The sequence below is a fragment of the Piliocolobus tephrosceles genome, chromosome 2 (assembly GCF_002776525.5).
Source record: "Piliocolobus tephrosceles isolate RC106 chromosome 2, ASM277652v3, whole genome shotgun sequence".
NCBI lineage: Eukaryota > Metazoa > Chordata > Mammalia > Primates > Cercopithecidae > Piliocolobus > Piliocolobus tephrosceles.
Window position 1 is genome coordinate 99,203,470 of NC_045435.1, and position 18,722 is coordinate 99,222,191.

The following is an 18,722-nucleotide window of genomic DNA, read 5'->3' on the forward strand; positions in this document are numbered from 1 at the left end:
CTCCTCCCCAGATGTAATCACTATTAAGACAGTGGATGTGTCCTTCCAGCCCTTTTACACACACAGTTTTGGAAAACGGTTTTTGTAAGAATGAAGTTATACTACAAATATCATTCTGCAATTTAATTTTTCTACTTAATATAAGTCATGGATACCTTTCCATGTTCATACGTGCAGATCTAACTTGTTCTTTTTGACTACAGCAAAAGATTCTGCAGAATGAAGTGCCATCATTTAGCCAGTCCTCTGTTGATGATATATAAGCTGCGGCCGCTATCTTACTATAACAAACCACACAGGGAAAGCATCCCAGGGTATGTTTGTCATTGCTGCTGTTGGCACACGCATGTTGTCATTTTTGTAGGAATGGGTTCCTAGAAATGGGCAGCTGGGTCATACAGGCCATAGCGTCTGTGTTCTTTATCCTCATCGCAATATAAGGATGTTGGATTGAACTGAACTTCTGCACTTTGGAGACATTTCTATCCCACGAACCAAGATAATTCTAGAATCAGGATAGCCCCCAGCCCAGCCAGTGCCAGAGCAATGCTGACCCAGGGCTCTCCTAATTCTGTTTTCCAGGCATCCCCGCACACCAGGTGTGCTGCTCCATTGCAGACTCTCCTCTTTTCAGTCCATCCGACGCTGTGATTCCACATGAGAAGAGACACCTGTGTGGAGCAATGGAAGGCTGGTTTGCAGTCCCAGATCTGCCAGCAGCTGAGATTGAGTCAGTCCCCTCCCTTTTCTGAACTCCAGTTTTCTTACCTTTAAAATAAGAGACATGGGTTAAATTAATGGTTTTCTAACTGTGTTCTGCCAAGACCAGCGTTCCACAGAGGCATCAGGAACGGCTTCAGAACTTGGGGGATGGAGGGCAGGAGAGCAGGGCCCGGTCCTCATGAGCTCTGCTATTAACCTTGCTGTGTAATGGGGGTTCTGTGTGAACATTCATCTGAAAAAGGCATTTTGCTCCTAAAGGGAAATTGAAAACTATGCAGTGTGAGTGGAGATTTGATGTTCCACATCACAGAAATCCCACTCCATTAGTGGTTTGAGGGGAAGAAATAAGGGGGAGGGTGGTTATTGGTTCATATAATTGAAATCCAGGGGATACTGACTTCAGGCACAGCTCAATCCAGGGGCTCAAATATTATCAGAACCCAGTCTTGTTTCTTCTCATTACTTTGCTGTTCACAATGTTGGCTTCATTCTCAGGCTCAGTGTGGCACCAGAATGACTGCCAACAGAGTCAGGCCTATATTCTCCCAGGTTCAGGTCCAGCAGAAAAGGTCATGTGCCTCTGTTGTGACAGTCACAGCAAAAGACTCAACACATCTTATTGGCTTAGGCTGAGTAGTGTTCCATCCCTGAGCCAATCACTGTAGCCAAGGCAATATAATAACTTGATTGGCCTGGCTGAACTCATGTGGTCAGTGGAGCTAGGCGTGAAATAAACCTTACCCAACATACATTAACTAAACGTGGGACAGGGATGATTCTCCAGAAAATTGTCTTATTATTTCCCAATGCTGAGTAGCCAAAAATCAATGCATATAAAACCATGTACATGTGTTTACTCAATGAACAACTAAGATACTGATAAGACAGGATCTGTGCCATACACTGGAGATGCAATGATAAATTAATTACAGTCCCCATGCATCTTGTGATGGGCCAGGACCACTGCAGGTCAACAAGGTCATCAGCTGGGAGGAACACCAGGCCACAGAGTAGAGGACAGCAAGAATAAATGGAACCCGCTAGCACCCTCTGCATCTGTCTGTCACATCCAATCCTGCAATCTTCAGAGAGTAATGGTGGCTGCTTCACTTCTACCTTGCAAACGTTATGCAAATTATTCTCTGGACCAATCCTAACTTGAGACCACTCAGAGAGGGGGATTCTGGGAAATGTAACTCCAGCCTAAGCAAGTTGATGTAGTTCAAACCACAACAGAATCCATTTGCTGCTATCTCCAGAGCTGAACCATCCAATACTCTGAATAAAGTATGTTTGTCAACTTAGCATCTAGCTAAGTGTTTTGTACGAAATCACAACATAATGTTGGGGTCCTCTTCTATCTAAATACTCAGAATAATTTTAGATAGCCACCAAACACTTGCTGTCATTTGTAACCACTTCTAATTATGAATTAGGATCTACACAAATAAAAAGTGTGCAAACCACTCCAGAATGACTTGTTGTGAAACAGATATATCCAATAGACCCAGATATAGAACTGTAAAGGATTAACTTCAAATAATATTCCCCATTACTGATATGAAAATGATTAATAAGTTTAAGATATTATGCTTTTTTTATTTCTAAAAATTTGATGAGTCTTTTGAAACATGTACCTAAAATTGGCGGAGTGCTTGCACGCCTAACATCCATTCAGTTGCCTATGGATGCTGAACTCAGACAATACTAAAGTTCCTATAAAAGACTCAAGAAACTTGGTCACATCTTTGTTCTAGAATTTTAAGATGTAGGAGAACTGTTTGTCTTCCAGCAACTTGCCATCCTCCTTCTGTATATAATTGTTTTTTGTCTTTTCTTTCCTGTCCTTTTTTCTTTCTTCTATTTCCTTTGGCTGTGGTTGTTTACCGTGGTTTGACTTTGTAATGGAATGTCTCCTTTTGCCCTATTCCATCACAGCTCTCTAATTCAGATGGGGTGAATCCCATCAGGAGCCTCAGCTCTCAATCTATGAAGCCATGAGAGCTGAAACTTCAGGAATGCATGATCTGCTAAGATGCCATAACGACTGCTCAGAACATACCTCTCCCCCGCAGTGCTGATTTTTCACTGTAGGGTGCTGTGGGTGTCTTTCATGAGCAAAGGTGATAAGGAGGGAGAGTGTGTTTGGTATAACGAAGAAGATGTATTTTGAACCCAGGACATCCATGTGGGGAGCTGGAGGCACTTCTAGGCCACCAAGACACCAACAGTCACATTTAGGAAGGAGAGCATAGGGAATCAGGGCAAATTGCCCATGCAAAGCTCATTGATTGTTAAAAAACAATAAAGCACAATGTGTATCAAAGCCCAAAGCCAATACCAGAGGTGAAGTGCTTCCCAAAAGGGCTTCACTGACCCAGGAGTCAGCTTCCTGGGTTTGAACCTCAGCTCCAATATTGACCAGTAGTAAAACAAAACAAAACAAAACAATTTGCTTAACCTCTCCAAGATTGTTTCCTCAACCATAAGATGGGGATAAGAATACCTACTCATAGAGTTATTGGCAAGATTCAAGTAATGTGAATAGAACAATTCCTAGCATATAGAAAGCTTTAACCAATGGTGGTGGTGTTAGTATCAGAAGATGTTGTTGTTGTTGTTTTTGTTGTTGTCAGCCAATGAGGAAGGAGAGTTGCAGAGATAGATGTGCCAGTACCCAAGAGGGCTAACTGCTTGATCTATTGTAATGAATGTGGCATGCCCTTGCAGAGGGCAGTCTAGCAAGGGAAGCTAATGATTAACCAGTTAATCACAGTATGAAAGGGGTTGAAATGGGGGAGAGGGTCAGTAAGAGTGCTGTAAGACTACAGAGGAAGGGTGCTGTGTAGGGCGGGAGGAGGTCTCTAAAGACTTCCTTGGGCTGGGTGTGACGGCTCACATCTGTAATGCCAGTATTTTGGGAGGCCGAGGCAGGTGGATCATTTGAGGTCAGGAGTTTGAGACCAGCCTGGCCAACATGGTGAAACCCTGTCTTTACTAAAAATACAAAAATTAGCAGGGCGTGGTGGTGCACGGCTGTAATCCCAGCTACTCGGGAGGCTGAGGCAGGAGAATCGCTTGAGCTTGGGAGGCGGAGGTTGCAGTGAGCTGAGATTGGGCCACTGCATTCCAGTCTGGGCAAGAGAGTGAGACCCTGTCTCAAAAAAAAGAAAAAAAAAAAAAAAAAGACTTCCTTGAAGTGGCAACATCTCAGCTGAGCCCTGAAGGGTTAAGAGTTTGTCAGTTAGGGAGGCTTCCAAGATGGCCGAATAGGAACAGCTCTGGTCTGCAGCTCCCAGCAAGACTGACGCAGAAGACGGGTGATTTCTGTATTTCCAACTGAGGTACCTGGTTCGTCTCATTGGGACTGGTTGGACAGTGGGTGCAGCCCACAGAGGGCAAGCCGAAGCAGGGTAGGGCATCGCCCCACCCGGGAAGCGCAAAGGGTTGGGGGATTTCCCTTTCCTAGCCAAGGGAAGCTGTGACAGTCTGTACCTGGAGGAACAGTACACTTCTGCTCAAATACTGTGCTTTTCCCATGGTCTTCACAACTGGCAGAACCAGGAAATTCCCTCCCATGCCTGGCTTGGCAGGTCCCACACCCACGGAGCTTTGCTCACTGCTAGTGCAAAGTGGTATGAGATCCACCTGCAATGCTGCAGCTTGGCCGGGGGAGGGGTGTCACCATTGCTGAGGCTTAAGTAGGTGGTTTTGTGCTCACAGTGTAATCAAAGAGGACAGGAAGCTCGAACTGGGCAAAGCCCACCACATCTCAGCAAGGCCTACTGCCTCTCTAGATTCCACCTCTGTGGGCAGAGCATGTCAGAACAAAAGGCAGCAGACAACTTCGGCAGACCTAGACATCCCTGCCTGACAGCTCTGAAGAGAGCAGTAGTTCTCCCAGCATGACATTTGAGCTCTAAGAACAGACAGACTGCTTCCTCAAGTGGGTCCCTGACCCTTGTGTAGCCTGACTGGGAGACACCTCCCAGTAGGGGCTGACAGACACCTCATACAGGCAGGGGGCCCCTCTGGGATGAAGCTTCCAAAGGAAGGATCAGGCAGCAAGATCAGCAATATGTGCTGTTCTGCAGCCTCCGTTGGTGATACCCAGACAAACAGGGTGTGGAGCAGACCTCCAGCAAACTCCAACAGACCTGCAGCTGAGGGGCCCAACTGTTAGAAGGAAAACTAACAAATGGAAAGAAATAGTATCAACATCAACAAAAAGCACATCCACACCAAAACCCCATCTGTAGGTCACCAACATCAAAGACCAAAGGTAGATAAAACCACAAAGATGGAGAGAAACGAGACAGAAAAGCTGAAAATTCCAAAAACCAAAGCACCTCTTCTCCTCCAAAGGATCACAGCTCCTCAGCAGCAACGGAACAAAACTGGACAGAGAACGAGTTAGACAGGTTGACAGAAGTAGGCTTCAGAAAGTCAGTAGTAACAAACTTCTCCAAGCTAAAGGAGCATGTTCTAACCCATCACAAGGAAGCTAAAAACCTTGAAGAAAGGTTAGACAAATGGCTAACTAGAAGAAACAGTGTAGAGAAGACCTTAAATGACTTGATGGAGCTGAAAACCACAGCATGAGAACTTCGTGATGCATGCACAAGCTTCAACAGCTGATTCAATCAAGTGGAAGAAAGGATATCAGTGATTGAAGATCAAACTGATGAAATAAAGCAAGAAGACAAGATTAGAGAAAAAAGAGTGAAAAGAAATGAACAAAGCCTCCAAGAAGTATAGGACTATGTGAAAATACCAAATCTACATTTAATCCGTGTTCCTGAAAGTGACAGGGAGAATGAAACCAAATTGGAAAACACTCTTTAGGATATTATCCAGGAGAACTTCCCCAGCTTAGCAAAGCAGGCCAACATTCAAATTCAGGAAATACAGAGAACACCCATAGATACTCCTCAAGAAGAGCAACCTGAAGACACATAATTGTCAGATTCACCAAGGTTGAAATGAAGGAAAATATGTTAAGGGCAGCCAGAGAGAAAGGTCAGGTTACCCACAAAGGGAAGCCCATCAGACTAACAGCAGATCTCTCAGCAGAAACCCTACAAGCCAGAAGAGAGTGGAGGCCAATATTCAACATTCTTAAAGAAAAGAATTTTCAACCCAGAATTTCATATCCAGCCACACTAAGCTTCATAAGTGAAGGAGAAATAAAATCCTATACAGACAAGATGAGAGATTTTGTCACCACCAGGCCTGCCTTACAAGAGCTACTGAAGGAAGAACTAAACATGGAAGGGGCAACCGGGTACCAGCCACTGCAAAAACATGCCAAATTGTAAAGATCATTGATGCTATGAGGAAACGGCATCAATTAACGGGCAAAATAACCAGCTAACATCATAATGACAGGATCAAGTTCACACATTCACACATAACAATATTAACCTTAAAGGTAAATGAGCTAAGTGCCCCAATTAAAAGACAAAGACTGGCAAATTGAATAAAAAGTCAAGACCAATTAGTGTGCTGTATTCAGAAGACTCATCTCACATGCAAAGACACACATAGGCTCAAAATAAAGGGATGGAGGAAGATCTACCATGCAAATGGAAAAAAAAAAAAAAAAAAAAAGCAGGGGTTGCAATCCTAGTCTCTAATAAAACAGACTTTAAACCAACAAAGATCAAAAGAGACAGAGAAGACCATTACATAATGGTAAAAGGATCAATTCAACAAGAAGAGCTGACTATCCTAAATAAAAATGCACCCAATACAGGGGCACCTGGATTCGTAAAGCAAGTCTTCAGGGACCTACAAAGAGACTTAGATTCCCACACAATAATAATGGGAGATTTTAACACCCTGCTGTCAATATTGGACGGATCAATGAGACAGAAGGTTAACAAGGATATCCAGGACTTGAACTCAACTCTGCACCAAGTGGACCTAATAGACATCTACAGAACTCTCCACCCCAAATCAACAGAATATACATTCTTCTCAGAACCACATCACATTTATTCTAAATTTGACCACATAATTGGAAGTAAAACACTCCTCAGTAAATGCAGAAGAACAGAAATCACAACAAACTGTCTCTCAGACCACAGTGCAATCAAATTAGAACTCAGGATTAAGAAACTCACTTAAAACCTCACAACTACATGGAAACTGAACAACCCGCTCTTGAATGACTCCTGGGTAAATAACGAAGTGTACCAGAATCTCTGGGACACATTTAAAGCAGTGTGTAGAGGGAAATTTATAGCACTAAATGCCCACAAGAGAAATCAGGAAAGATCTAAAATCGACACCCTAACATCACAACTAAAAAAACTAGAGAAGCAAGAGCAAACAAATTCAAAAGCTAGCAGAAGGCAAGAAATAACTAAGATCAGAGCAGAACTGAAGGAGATGGAGACACAAAAAACTCTTCAAAAAATCAATGAATCCAGGAGCTGGTTTTTTGAAAAGATAAACAAAATAGACCACTAGCAAGACTAACAAAGAAGAAAAGAGAGAAAAATCAAATAGACCCAATAAAAAATAATAAAGGGGATATCACCACCAACCCCACAAAAATACAAACTATCATCAGAGAAAACTACAAACACCTCTACGCAAATAAACTAGAAAATCTAGAAGAAATGGACAAATTCCTGGACACATGCACCCTCCCAAGACTAAACCAGGAAGAAGTTGAATCTCTGAATAGACCAATAACAGGTTCTGAAATTGAGGCAATAATGAACAGCCTACAAACCAAAAAACGTCCAGGACCAGACAGATTCACAGTCGAATTCTATCAGTGGTACAACAAGGAGCTGGTACATTCCTTCCAAAGCTATTCCAATCAATAGAAAAAGAGGGAATCCTCCCTAACTCATTTTGTAAGGCCAGCATCATCCTGATACCAAAGCCTGGCAGAGACACAACAACAAAAAAAGAGAATTTTATGCTAACATCCCTGATGAACACCGATGTGAAAATCCTCAATAAAATACTGGCAAACCGAATCCAGACGCACTCAAAAAGCTTATCCACTACAATCAAGTCTGCTTTATCCCTGGGATGCAAGCCTGGTTCAACATATGCAAATCAGTAAATGTAATCCATCACATAAACAGAACCAACGACAAAAACCACATGATTATCTCAATAGATGCAGAAAAGACCTTTGATAAAATTCAGCAGTCCTTCATGCTAAAAACTCAAAAAACTAGGTATTGATGGAACATATCTCAAAATAGTAAGAGCTATTTATGACAAACCCACAGACAACATCATACTGAGTGGGCAAAAACTGGAAGCATTCCCTGTGAAAACCGGCACAAGACAAGGATGTCCTCTCTCACCACTCCTATTCAACGTAGTGTTGGAAGTCATGGCCAGGGCAATCAGCAGGAGAAATAAATAAAGGGTATTCAATTAGAAAAAAAGGAAGTCAAATTGTCTCTGTTTGCAGATGAAATGATTGTATATTTAGAAAACCCCTTCATCTCAGCCCCAAATCTCCTTAAGCTGATAAGCAACTTCAGCAAAGTCTCAGGATACAAAATCAATGTGCAAAAATCATAAGCATTCAAACAGAGAGCCAAATCATGAGTGAACTTCTATTCATAATTGCTACAAAGAGAATAAAATAACTAGGAATCCAACTCACAAGGGATGTGGAGGATCTCTTCAAGGAGAACTATAAACCACTGCTCAACGCAATAAAAGAGGACACAAACAAATGGAAGAACATTCCATGCTTATGGATAGGAAGAATCAATATTGTGAAAATGGCCATACTTCCCAAGGTAATTTACAGATTCAAAGCCAGCCCCATCAAGCTATCATTGACTTTCTTCACATAACTGGAAAAAACTACTTTAAAGTTCATATGGAATCAAAAAAGAACCCGCATAGCCAAGACAATCCTAAGCAAAAAGAATAAAGCTGGAGGCATCATGCTACCTGACTTCAAACTATACTACAAGGCTACAGTAAACAAAACAGCATGGTACTGGTACCAAAACAGAGATATAGACCAATGGAACAGAACAGAGGTCTCAGAAATGACACCACACATCTACAACCATCTGATCTTTGACAAACCTGACAAAAACAAGCAATGGGGAAAGGATTCCCTATTTAACCAATGGTGTTGGGAAACTTGGCTAGTCATATGTAGAAAGCTGAAACTGGATCCTTTTCTTACACCTTATACATAAATTAACTCAAGAAGGATTAAAGACTTAAATGTAAGACCTAAAACCATAAAAACCCTAGAAGAAAACCTAGGAAATACCATTCAGGAGATAGGCATGGGCAAAGAGTTCATGACTAAAACACCAAAAGCAATGGCAACAAAAGCCAAAACTGACCCATGGGATCTAATTAAACTAAAGAACTTCTACACAGCAAAAGAAACTATCATTAGAGTGAACAGGCAATCTACAGAATGGGAGAAAATTTTTGCAATCTACCCATCAGACAAAGGGCTAATATCCAGAATCTTAAGAACTTAAACAAATGTACAAGAAAAAAACAAACAACCCCATCCAAAAGTGGGCAAAGGATATGAACAGACACTTCTCAAACAAGACATTGATGCAGCCAACAGACATCATCATCAGAGAAATGCAAATCAAAACCACAATGAGATACCATCTCATGCCAGTTAGAATGACGATCCTTAAAAAGTCAGGAAACAACAGATGCTGGAGAGGATATGGAGAAATGGGAATGCTTTCATACTGTTGGTGGGAGTGTAAATTAGTTCAATTATTGTGGAAGACAGTGTGGTGATTCCTCAAGGATCTAGAACTAGAAATACCATTTTACTCAGCAATCCCATTACTGGGTATACACCCAAAGGATTATAAATCATGCTGCTATAAAGACACAAGGACAGGCATGTTTATTGTGGCACTATTCACAATAGCAAAGACTTGGAACCAACCCAAATGCCCATCAATGATAGACCGGATGAAGAAAATGTGGCATATATATACCATGGAATACTATGCAGCCATAAAAAAGGATGAGTTCATGTCTTTTGCAGGGACATGGATGAAGCTGGAAACTATCATTCTCAGCAAACTATCACAAGGACAGAAAACCAAACACTACATGTTCTCACTCATCGGTGAGAATTGAACAATAACAACACATGGACACAGGGCGGGGAACATTACACACTGGGGCCTGTTAGGGGGTGAGGGGCTGGGGGAGGGATAGCATTAGGAGAAATACCTAATATGACAAGTTGATGTGTGCTGTAAACCAACATGGCACATATATACGTATGTAACAAACCTGCACATTGTGCACATGTACCCTAGAACTTAAAGTATAATTTAAAAAAAAAAAAAAGAGTTTGCCAGTTAAAGAGCAGCATGGTGGAAGTAAGAAATGAGGATAAATCAGATGGTCATTGGAGGATTATATGAGGTCAAGGAAGGGTTTTTCTTCATGCAAGTGACATTGGGCTTACCAATGGGGAAAAAGCTTACACAATGGGGGAAAAGAGATAAAAACAATGGATGAAGAAAGAAAAGAAATACCAAAAAGTTGAAGGTTGCAAAGGAGCAGAGGGTGAAGTAGGGGAAACATGCTATGTACCTACACCAGAAACAGAATGTGCCCCTGGAAAGTGTCCACTTCTACCTTTATTTTAAAATGGAGGCTGGGCACGGTGGCTCACATCTGTGATCCCAACACTTTGGGAGGCCAAGGCGGGCAGATCACTTGAGGCCAGGAGTTCAAGACCAGCCTGGCCAATATAGCAAAACCCCATCTCTACCAAAAATACAAAAATTAGCCAGGTGTGGTGGTGCATGCCTGTAATCCCAGCTACTCAGGAGGCTGAGGCAGGAGAATCACTTAAACCTGGGTGGCGGGGGTTGCAGTGAGCTGAGATCATGCCACCGCTCTCCAGCTTGGGCAACAGGTTGAGACCCCATTTTGAAAAACTAAATAAATAAAATAAAATAAAAATAAAAATGGAGAAATGGGACCAGAAGGTAGGTCCAAGGTTATCCATGGAGATGATGACAGAGGTAGAATTAGAAATGTTTGGGCCAGGTGTGGCAGCTCACACCTATAATTCCAGCACTTTGGGAGGCCAAGGCAAGAGGATTGGTTGAGCCCAGGAATTCAAGACCAGCTTGGGTAACACAGTGAGACCTCACCTCTACAAAAAATTAAACAATTAGCTAGGCACGGTGGCACATGCGTATGGTTCCAGCTACACAGGAGGCTGAGGTGGGAGGATTACTTGAGCCCAGGAGGTCAAGACTGCAGTGAGCTGTGATCACACCACTGCGCTCCAGCCTGGGTGATAGAGCGAGACTCTGTCTCAAAAAAAAAAAAAAAAAAGTAGTACAGGGGCTGGTTGGTGTGGTGTCCTTTATGCAGAAAGCAGATGGTTAATAAGGACTTATGAGGTTTTTAGCAGATGAAGGCACACCGTGCACCAGATGGAAAAATAAGTCCCAGCATTGCCAGGAGAATCTCAGGGGTAGAGACAGAGGAGGTCATAGAAGGTGGGATCAGGAGAGTAATCTCTCAAACTTGTATACTTTTACGTATTGATCCTGGGTAACGAAATTTGACATCAAAATTCTCTGACCTGTATCTATTAAGCATTTATTATATGTCAAGTGTTTCGGTTATCTATTGCCGCATAACAAACTGCCCCAGAACTTAGCGGCTTACAACTACTTCAATTTTATTTATTATTTATTTAGTTATTTATTTATTTATTTTTAGAGAGAAACTCTTGCTGCATTGCTTAGGCTGGACTAGAACTTCTGGGCTCAAGCAATCCTTCCACCTCAGTCCTACTTTATGATATCTTACACTTACGTGGGCAGTAATGTGGACAGGGCTTGGCTTGGCAATTCAGTTCTGTTTCATGTGGCATCAGCTGCGATTACTCAGTGGTAGCCAGCTGGTGACTGGGCTTTTTTGGAGGGCCTAAGCCAGCCTCATTCACATGTCCGGTACGTTGGAGGGAATGGCTAAATGACTGGGTTCAGCTGGGACTGCTGATCTTGGCACCTACACGGGGCCTTTCCCACATGGTGCTCTTAGGTGAGTCGGACTTCTTATGTGGTGGGGTAGGGCTCCCAGAGACCATGTACCAAGACACCTGGGTGAAAGCTGTAAGGTTTCTTAGGACTCAGCTTCAGAAGTCCCAGAATGTCATTTCTGCTTTACTCTACTCACCAGTCAAGCCACCCAGGTTGGTCCAACTCAAGGAGAGGGCAGCTAGACTCTAACTCTCAAGGGGAGGAGTAGCAAAGAATTTGCACCATCTTTAATCCACCACATCAAATAAGTGCTGTGCATGTGTGACTTTGCATAATCCTCTCAACAGCCCTATGGTAAGTGCTCTTATCACCCCCATTTAAGAGATGAGGGAATTAAGATACTGTGAGTTTTGGAAACCTGACTAAGCTCATGCAGCTATGAGAAGTGGATTCAACCCAAGCAGCCTGGCTCCTGGACATGTTATGTACCAGTATTCTATGGCAAGCAAGACAGATACTGCCTGTATCCCACCATCAAGTTTGAAAAGAACTGTCTCTTTAGAATGTTACAGCAGGAGGTACCTTAGCAGTCTCCTAAGGCAAGCCCTTCATTTACATGATGAAGAAATGCATACCCAGGCTGCCTAAGTAACCACTCTTCTGTGCAGCATCCTGTCCTGGCGGAGATCCTTTGAGTCACAAGAGCATCTGTTGGCTTATGTCCTTTTGGCAAACAAAGAAATGGCCTCAGAAATTTTAAATGACTTCTGCTAGAATGCACAGCAGGAGTATAACTAAGCCAGAATCTGAAGACCCATTCCAGATTCCATGTTCTTCCCAATACTCTGAGCTGCCTCAACATAACAGATTAGAAGAGGCCCTAGGATGTCCAGAAATGAGGATGAAAGCTTAGATTTTTCCTAGGATCCAAATGAAATTGCGCACCTCCTACCAGACAGTTACTACCTGGGGTAGGGTTCACTGAGATCTTCTTTCCAGATCTAAAATTAGCAATTTTGCCCCCTGGAAAACCACAGGGCTCTAATCCAGACTATAAATGGCTTAGCTTGAGTTCCTCTCACCCCCTGAAAGTAGAGCCTAAGACAAGGAATCAGGTATAGATGGTTTATCTGGGATCTGATCCCAGGAAGCAAGACGCTCAGGAGGGCGAGAGAAGGAGGAACAGGCAAATAAGGACCCATCGACAAGGTCACAAGTGTGGATGTGGGGGCAGATCCCATCAGAACCTTCTGCAGAGCGGATAGCATGACTCAGAGTGGTGCACTCAAGTGCAGCAGCCACGGCTGCAACTGGAATCAGAGGTGAGGTTCTGTGGATGTGAGTCAGGACCCCAGAGGTGTCTGAGCCTCCTGAGAAAGGAACCTTTAATCCGAGACCAGAAGGATGAATCAGAATCAGAGGAAAGGAAGCAGGGAGAGAAAGGCGAACGTTCTGTTCAGAAAAAACAGGAAGTTCAAGGGTAGGAGAGTAGGGCCCTTTTGTAGAACTAGGGGAAAAAATTACCTGAGGCTGGAATAGAGACAGCAAGAGAGGAGGTTAACAAATGGTGGGAAATGGAACTTGGAGGGGCCTGTAAAGCAAGCTGAAGCTTCATCTGAAGGGCAACAGGAGCCACTGAAAAGTTTTTAATAGGGGAGAGAATGTTCAGATTTTCATCTCTAAAAATGGTTATAATGTCCCCTCAGCAGGTGGACCCCCTGCTGCTTTTCCAAAGAAAATGCAAGCGTCAAAGTGGCAAACCAAACTTTTGTGGCAACATATAAGCATATATGGTCTGCACACATGGGGCCTTCAAATACCAAGGGATTCTTCTACAGATGCAAATATTGCCTAGAGATTCTGTTCAGATTGGAGGACCTGAGCCTAAAGCCCTCCCAACACAGGTCTCTAGAAATGAGATAAATGTGGTTTTGATCCATGACAATGTTAGGAAGCTGGAAGGAGTTTCCTTTTGAATAAGAAATCTTGAAAATTCCCTGAAATATAGAAGCCAGTCAAATCAGAGTTTAAAAGGATCCCTATACTGAAGCTCGTGTGGGCAAACACTTTTGCATAAAAATGGGAGATGGGAGGTAGCTCCAAGAATACTCAAAGCCTTGAGGTAGGCCAGGCGTGGTGGCTCACACCTGTAATCCCAGTACTTTGGGAGGCCAATGCGGGTGGATCACTTGAGGTCAGAAGTTCAAAACCAGCCTAGCCAACATGGTGAAAACCCCATCTCTACTGAAAATACAAAATTTAGCTGGGCGTGGTGGGACACGCCTATAATCCCAGCTACTCAGGAGGCTGAGGCAGGAGAATCACTTGAACCCAGGGGGGTGGAGGCTGCAGTGAGCCAAGATCATACCACTGTACTCCAACCTGGGCAACAGAGTGAGACTCCATCTCAAAGAAAAAAAACAAAAACAAAAACAAAAAACAGGGATTGCTGGGGCCCACCCCATGAGCTTCGGATTCATTTGGTCTGGGTTTTCATTTCTCACAAGATCCCAAGAGAGGTTGATGCTGCTGGCTCAGGGATCACACTTTTAGAAGCATTGCTCTACTGATGCCTTCTGCAATTTTTTTTTTTTTTTTTGAGACAGAGTCTTGCTCTGTCTTCCAGGTTGGAGTGCAGTGACCGGATCTCAGCTCACTGCAAGCTCCGCCTCCTGGGTTTACGCCATTCTCCTGCCTCAGCCTCCCAAGTAGCTGGGACTACAGGCGCCCGCCATCTCGCCCGGCTAGTTTTTTGTGTGTTTTTAGTAGAGACGGGGTTTCACCATGTAGGCCAGGATGGTCTCAATCTCCTGACCTTGTGATCCGCCCGTCTCGGCCTCCCAAAGTGCTGGGATTACAGGCTTGAGCCACCGCGCCCGGCCGACCTCTGCAAGTTTAAGTACTAAACAGCTATTTCTAGTTTCATCAAGTTTTGCAATCTCTTGACCCACCAATTTAAAAGATTAAGATACTAAGAAAACTTCTGTTATTCTACTTTTACTTTCATTTAATCAAATTTAATGACATTTACATTTTATGTTACACCACAGTTCTGATTTTGGCTTGACCGTAAATACTGAAAACCAATAAATAGTGCTAATTTGATTGTGGCTTCATGATTATTGCTCACAGTTGAGCCAAAACAAGTGTCATGATTATATATCCTCCTCTATAGTTGCAAAGTTAAAGTCCAGGAATATGCAACTTCTACTGCAGATAGAACATTTCTAGGATCAACATTCTTTTCTTCTTTATACTTTTCTACTTACTCAAAATCCTACCATTTTAAGTTCTGGTATGCTGTGTTTCCATTTCCATTTGCCTTAAGAAATTTTTTAGTTTCCTTTTGAATTATTTCATTGACCCATTGAAGGTCTCACACTGAAGGTCTCACATCATCAAGTAAAAGTTCAGTCCTAAAACTATACACATCATAAGTTCTCAAAACTCATGGTCTAAAACTGGTCATGTGACCGGCCGCAGTGGCTCACCCCTGTAACCCCAGCTCTTTGGGAGGCTAAGGTGGTCAGATCACCTGAGGCCAGGAGTTCAAGACCAGCCTGGCCAACATGGTGAAACCCTGTCTCTACTAACAATATAAAAATTAGCAGGGCGTGGTGATGGGTGCCTGTAATCACAGCTATTTGGGAGGCTGAGGCAGGCGAATCGCTTGAACCTGGGAGGCAGAGGTTGCAGTGAGCTGAAATCACTCCACTGTACTCCAGCAGCAACAGAGTGAGACTCTGTCTCCAAAAAACTCAAAAATCCTTGAGGTAGAAGAGCCTGGGAGCAGTAGTAGCTCTGCATACCTAAAGGGAAATGAGCTGGGGCACCAAATTAGCAACTGTGAGGTCAACATTGCCCTTTGGACTAAGCAGCAACAAAGCAATAGAGGTGTCTGCCCCCATGGAGGAGCCAGGAGTACGAGCCTTTAGGACCCAGAGCTAAAATAGTGTTCCAGGGGACTGGTGACATCAAGAAAGAATGAGGAGCTCCCTCCCCATGAAATGCCTCCCTGGCCGCTCTATGTCTGACTCACACCGTCTCCTGTAGGTAAACGGCAATAAACAATCAAAGACAGGCTAACAGGGATCCCCCAAAACAAAGATGATTCTTCAGTTAAGACTCAATAAGCAATTGTGGAAATCTTTCTGTGCAATAGACATCATCCTCTTACCAAATGCAGAACTTGCACCTGAGGAAATAGAGCGGATAGCTGAGCTGGGCTGAATAATTAAATTATCAGGGAGATGTAAGATTACCATATGCAAACACTGTGAATGATTATTTTATTTATTTATTTATTTATTTTAAACAGGGTCTCACTCTGTCACCTGGGCTAGAGTACATAGATGTGATCACAGCTCACTGCAGCCTCAACCTCCATGGCTCAAGCAACAATCCTGCTTCAGCCTCCCAAGTAGCTGGCACTACAAGTATACACCACCACACCCAGATAATTTTTGTATTTTTTGCAGAGAAAGGGCTTTACCATGTTGCCCAAGCTGATCATGAATTCCTGGGCTCAAGCAGTCTGCCTGCTTCAGCCTCCCAAAATGCTGGGACTACAAGAGTGAGCTGCTGCAGCCAGCCATGAATGATTTCTATTTGGGAAGTTAACTTAAAATTTGATAATTTAAAACACTCAATATATAAACTGAGTAGTAATAGAATGAACTGCCAAAGAGAAAATGTGTGAGTTATAAAATCAAGCCAAGAAAACTTCCAGAATGTAACTAAGATTTTATTTTTTCATATTTTATTTATTTATTTATTTATTTAGAGATGAAGTCTCACTGTGTTGCCCAGGCTGGAGTACAGTGGCATGATCTTGACTGCAACCTCCACCTCCTGGGTTCAAGTGAGTCTCATGCCTCAGCCTCCTGAGTACCTGGGATTACAGGCACCCGCCACCATGCCCAACTAATTTTTATATTTTTAGTAGAGATGGGGTTTCACCATGTTGGCCAGGCTGGTCTCGAACTCCTAACCTCAAGTCATCCGCTTGCCTCAGCCTCCCAAAGTGCCGGGATTACAGGTGTGACCTACAATGCCTGGCCAGATTTTTAAAATGTAAAACAGAAGTTAAAGTGATATATAATATAAATTGGACTTAGCCAGAATTTAAATCTTCTGCTCTTCAAAAGACACTGTTAAGAAAATAAAAATACAAGCCTAGACTTGGAAAAAATGTTTGCAAAACATGTATCTATTAAAAGACTTATATCCAGAATATGTAAAGAACTCTCAAAACTCAATGATAAGAAAAAGAAACAACTCAATAAAAAATTTGCAAAAGATATGAATAAACACTTAACTAATGAAGATATATAGATGGCAAACAAAAACATGAAAATATACTCAATATTATTAGTTATTAGGGAAAAACAAATTAAAACCATAAGAGACTTAGTACCACTACATGCCTATTAGTATGACAAAAATTAAACAGATTGACCACACCAAGTACTGGTGAAGATGCTGGTAAACTGGCACTCTCGTACACTACCGGTAGGAAGGTAAAATGGTGCAACCACTTTGGAAAACAGCTTAACGGTCTCTTTAAAAGTTAAACATGTACCTACAATATAATTTAGTCATCTCATTCTTAGGTTTTTATCCAAAAGAAAAGAAAATACACATCATACAGAGACTTGTCTACAAACATTCACATCAACTTGATTTTTAATAGCCCAAAAGTGCAAACATCTATAGATGTCCATATGTAGATGAATAGATAAAGAAATTGTGGCATATTCATACAATGGAATAACTACTCAACAATATAAAGGAATAAACAAGCAATAACATGAATGAATCTCAAAATAATTTTGCTGAGTGAAAGAAGACAGAAAAATAGTCCATATTGTATTATTTTATTTATATAAAATTCTAGAAAATATAACTAATCTACAGTGACAGAAAGCAGATCAGTGGTTGTCTGGGATCAGCAGTGGGAGGGACAGGTGGGATGGCAGAGAGGAATTACAAAAGGCAAGAGGAAACTTTTGAGAGTATTAGATATGCTCACCACCATGATTGCAATGATGGTTTCCCAGGTACAGACATATGTCAAAACTTATCAAATAGCATCTTTTAAATATGTACAGTTTATTGTATATCAGTTATACCTTAATAAGGCTATTACTGTGTAAGAGTGTGTGTGTGTGTGTGTGTGTCTGTCTCAGTATGTCTCAATTTTATTTGGCCATGACTCTTTTCCCTGCTCACCTGTTGCCCCAGTTTGCAGAGCCATGACATATGCAATGAGACAGACCTAGGGGTGATCCTGGCTCCACTGTCATTCTGGCTGTGTGCCCTTCAGTAAATGATTTACACTTTCAGAGCCTTCATTTTTTTTCCTTCAAAATGGAGTAGCGGTTGGGATTATATTAGTGAATGTCAAACGCCTTTCACATAGTAGGTTCTTGAAAACTTTAGACCACTAATCACCCCAGAAACTGAACTAGCCATATTTATGATTGTCCCAAAGGCATTAACTTTATTTTTAGCTAAAGTCACCAGCATGCAATCACCTTGAGTCCGAAGGTCCAGGGGGAAAGATGTTGAAATGCTGAGCACTGCCCTGCAGGCCCATCTGCTCTGCATTAGCCAGCCTTCCTCTGTTTATTATTCCATGTGTTAAATCTCCTCCAATTCTTGTGTGAAAAGTTCGGGCGCACAATAACCTCTTTATCACATTTTCAAATTCTGGGCCTGTTCTGGAAAGTTTACACCTTTTTCTTGTTGCCATTGTTTTCATGTGGATTCAGATTTCTGAAAAAGGCATTTGGAGCACTTTGCTGAAAATATTTGTGTGTAAAGCTTGATGAGACAAACATTGTCCAAAAGTGAGAATTAGATGTCAGAGGAATTAGAACCATACCACGTGGGCCATGTGGTACAGCTGTGGCTATGTGAGGAGAATCTGAGGCTCGGGGTGGTGGTTGAGAGCCTGTGGCTGGGCAACACTCTTAGCCGCTCTCCTTTGGGGAATAA

General features: G+C 42.4%; 1 protein-coding gene across 1 annotated transcript; it reads right to left on the reverse strand.

Annotated features, from left to right (window-relative positions):
* Positions 1-258: 258 nt before the first annotated feature.
* C2H3orf35 (chromosome 2 C3orf35 homolog) lies at positions 259-18,678 on the reverse strand. The gene is given in 5 exon segments (XM_023187679.1): positions 259-619; positions 622-768; positions 18,260-18,284; positions 18,286-18,500; positions 18,610-18,678. Coding segments are annotated over 4 exon segments (510 nt in total). The 5' UTR covers positions 18,487-18,500; positions 18,610-18,678; the 3' UTR covers positions 259-482.
* Positions 18,679-18,722: the final 44 nt, after the last annotated feature.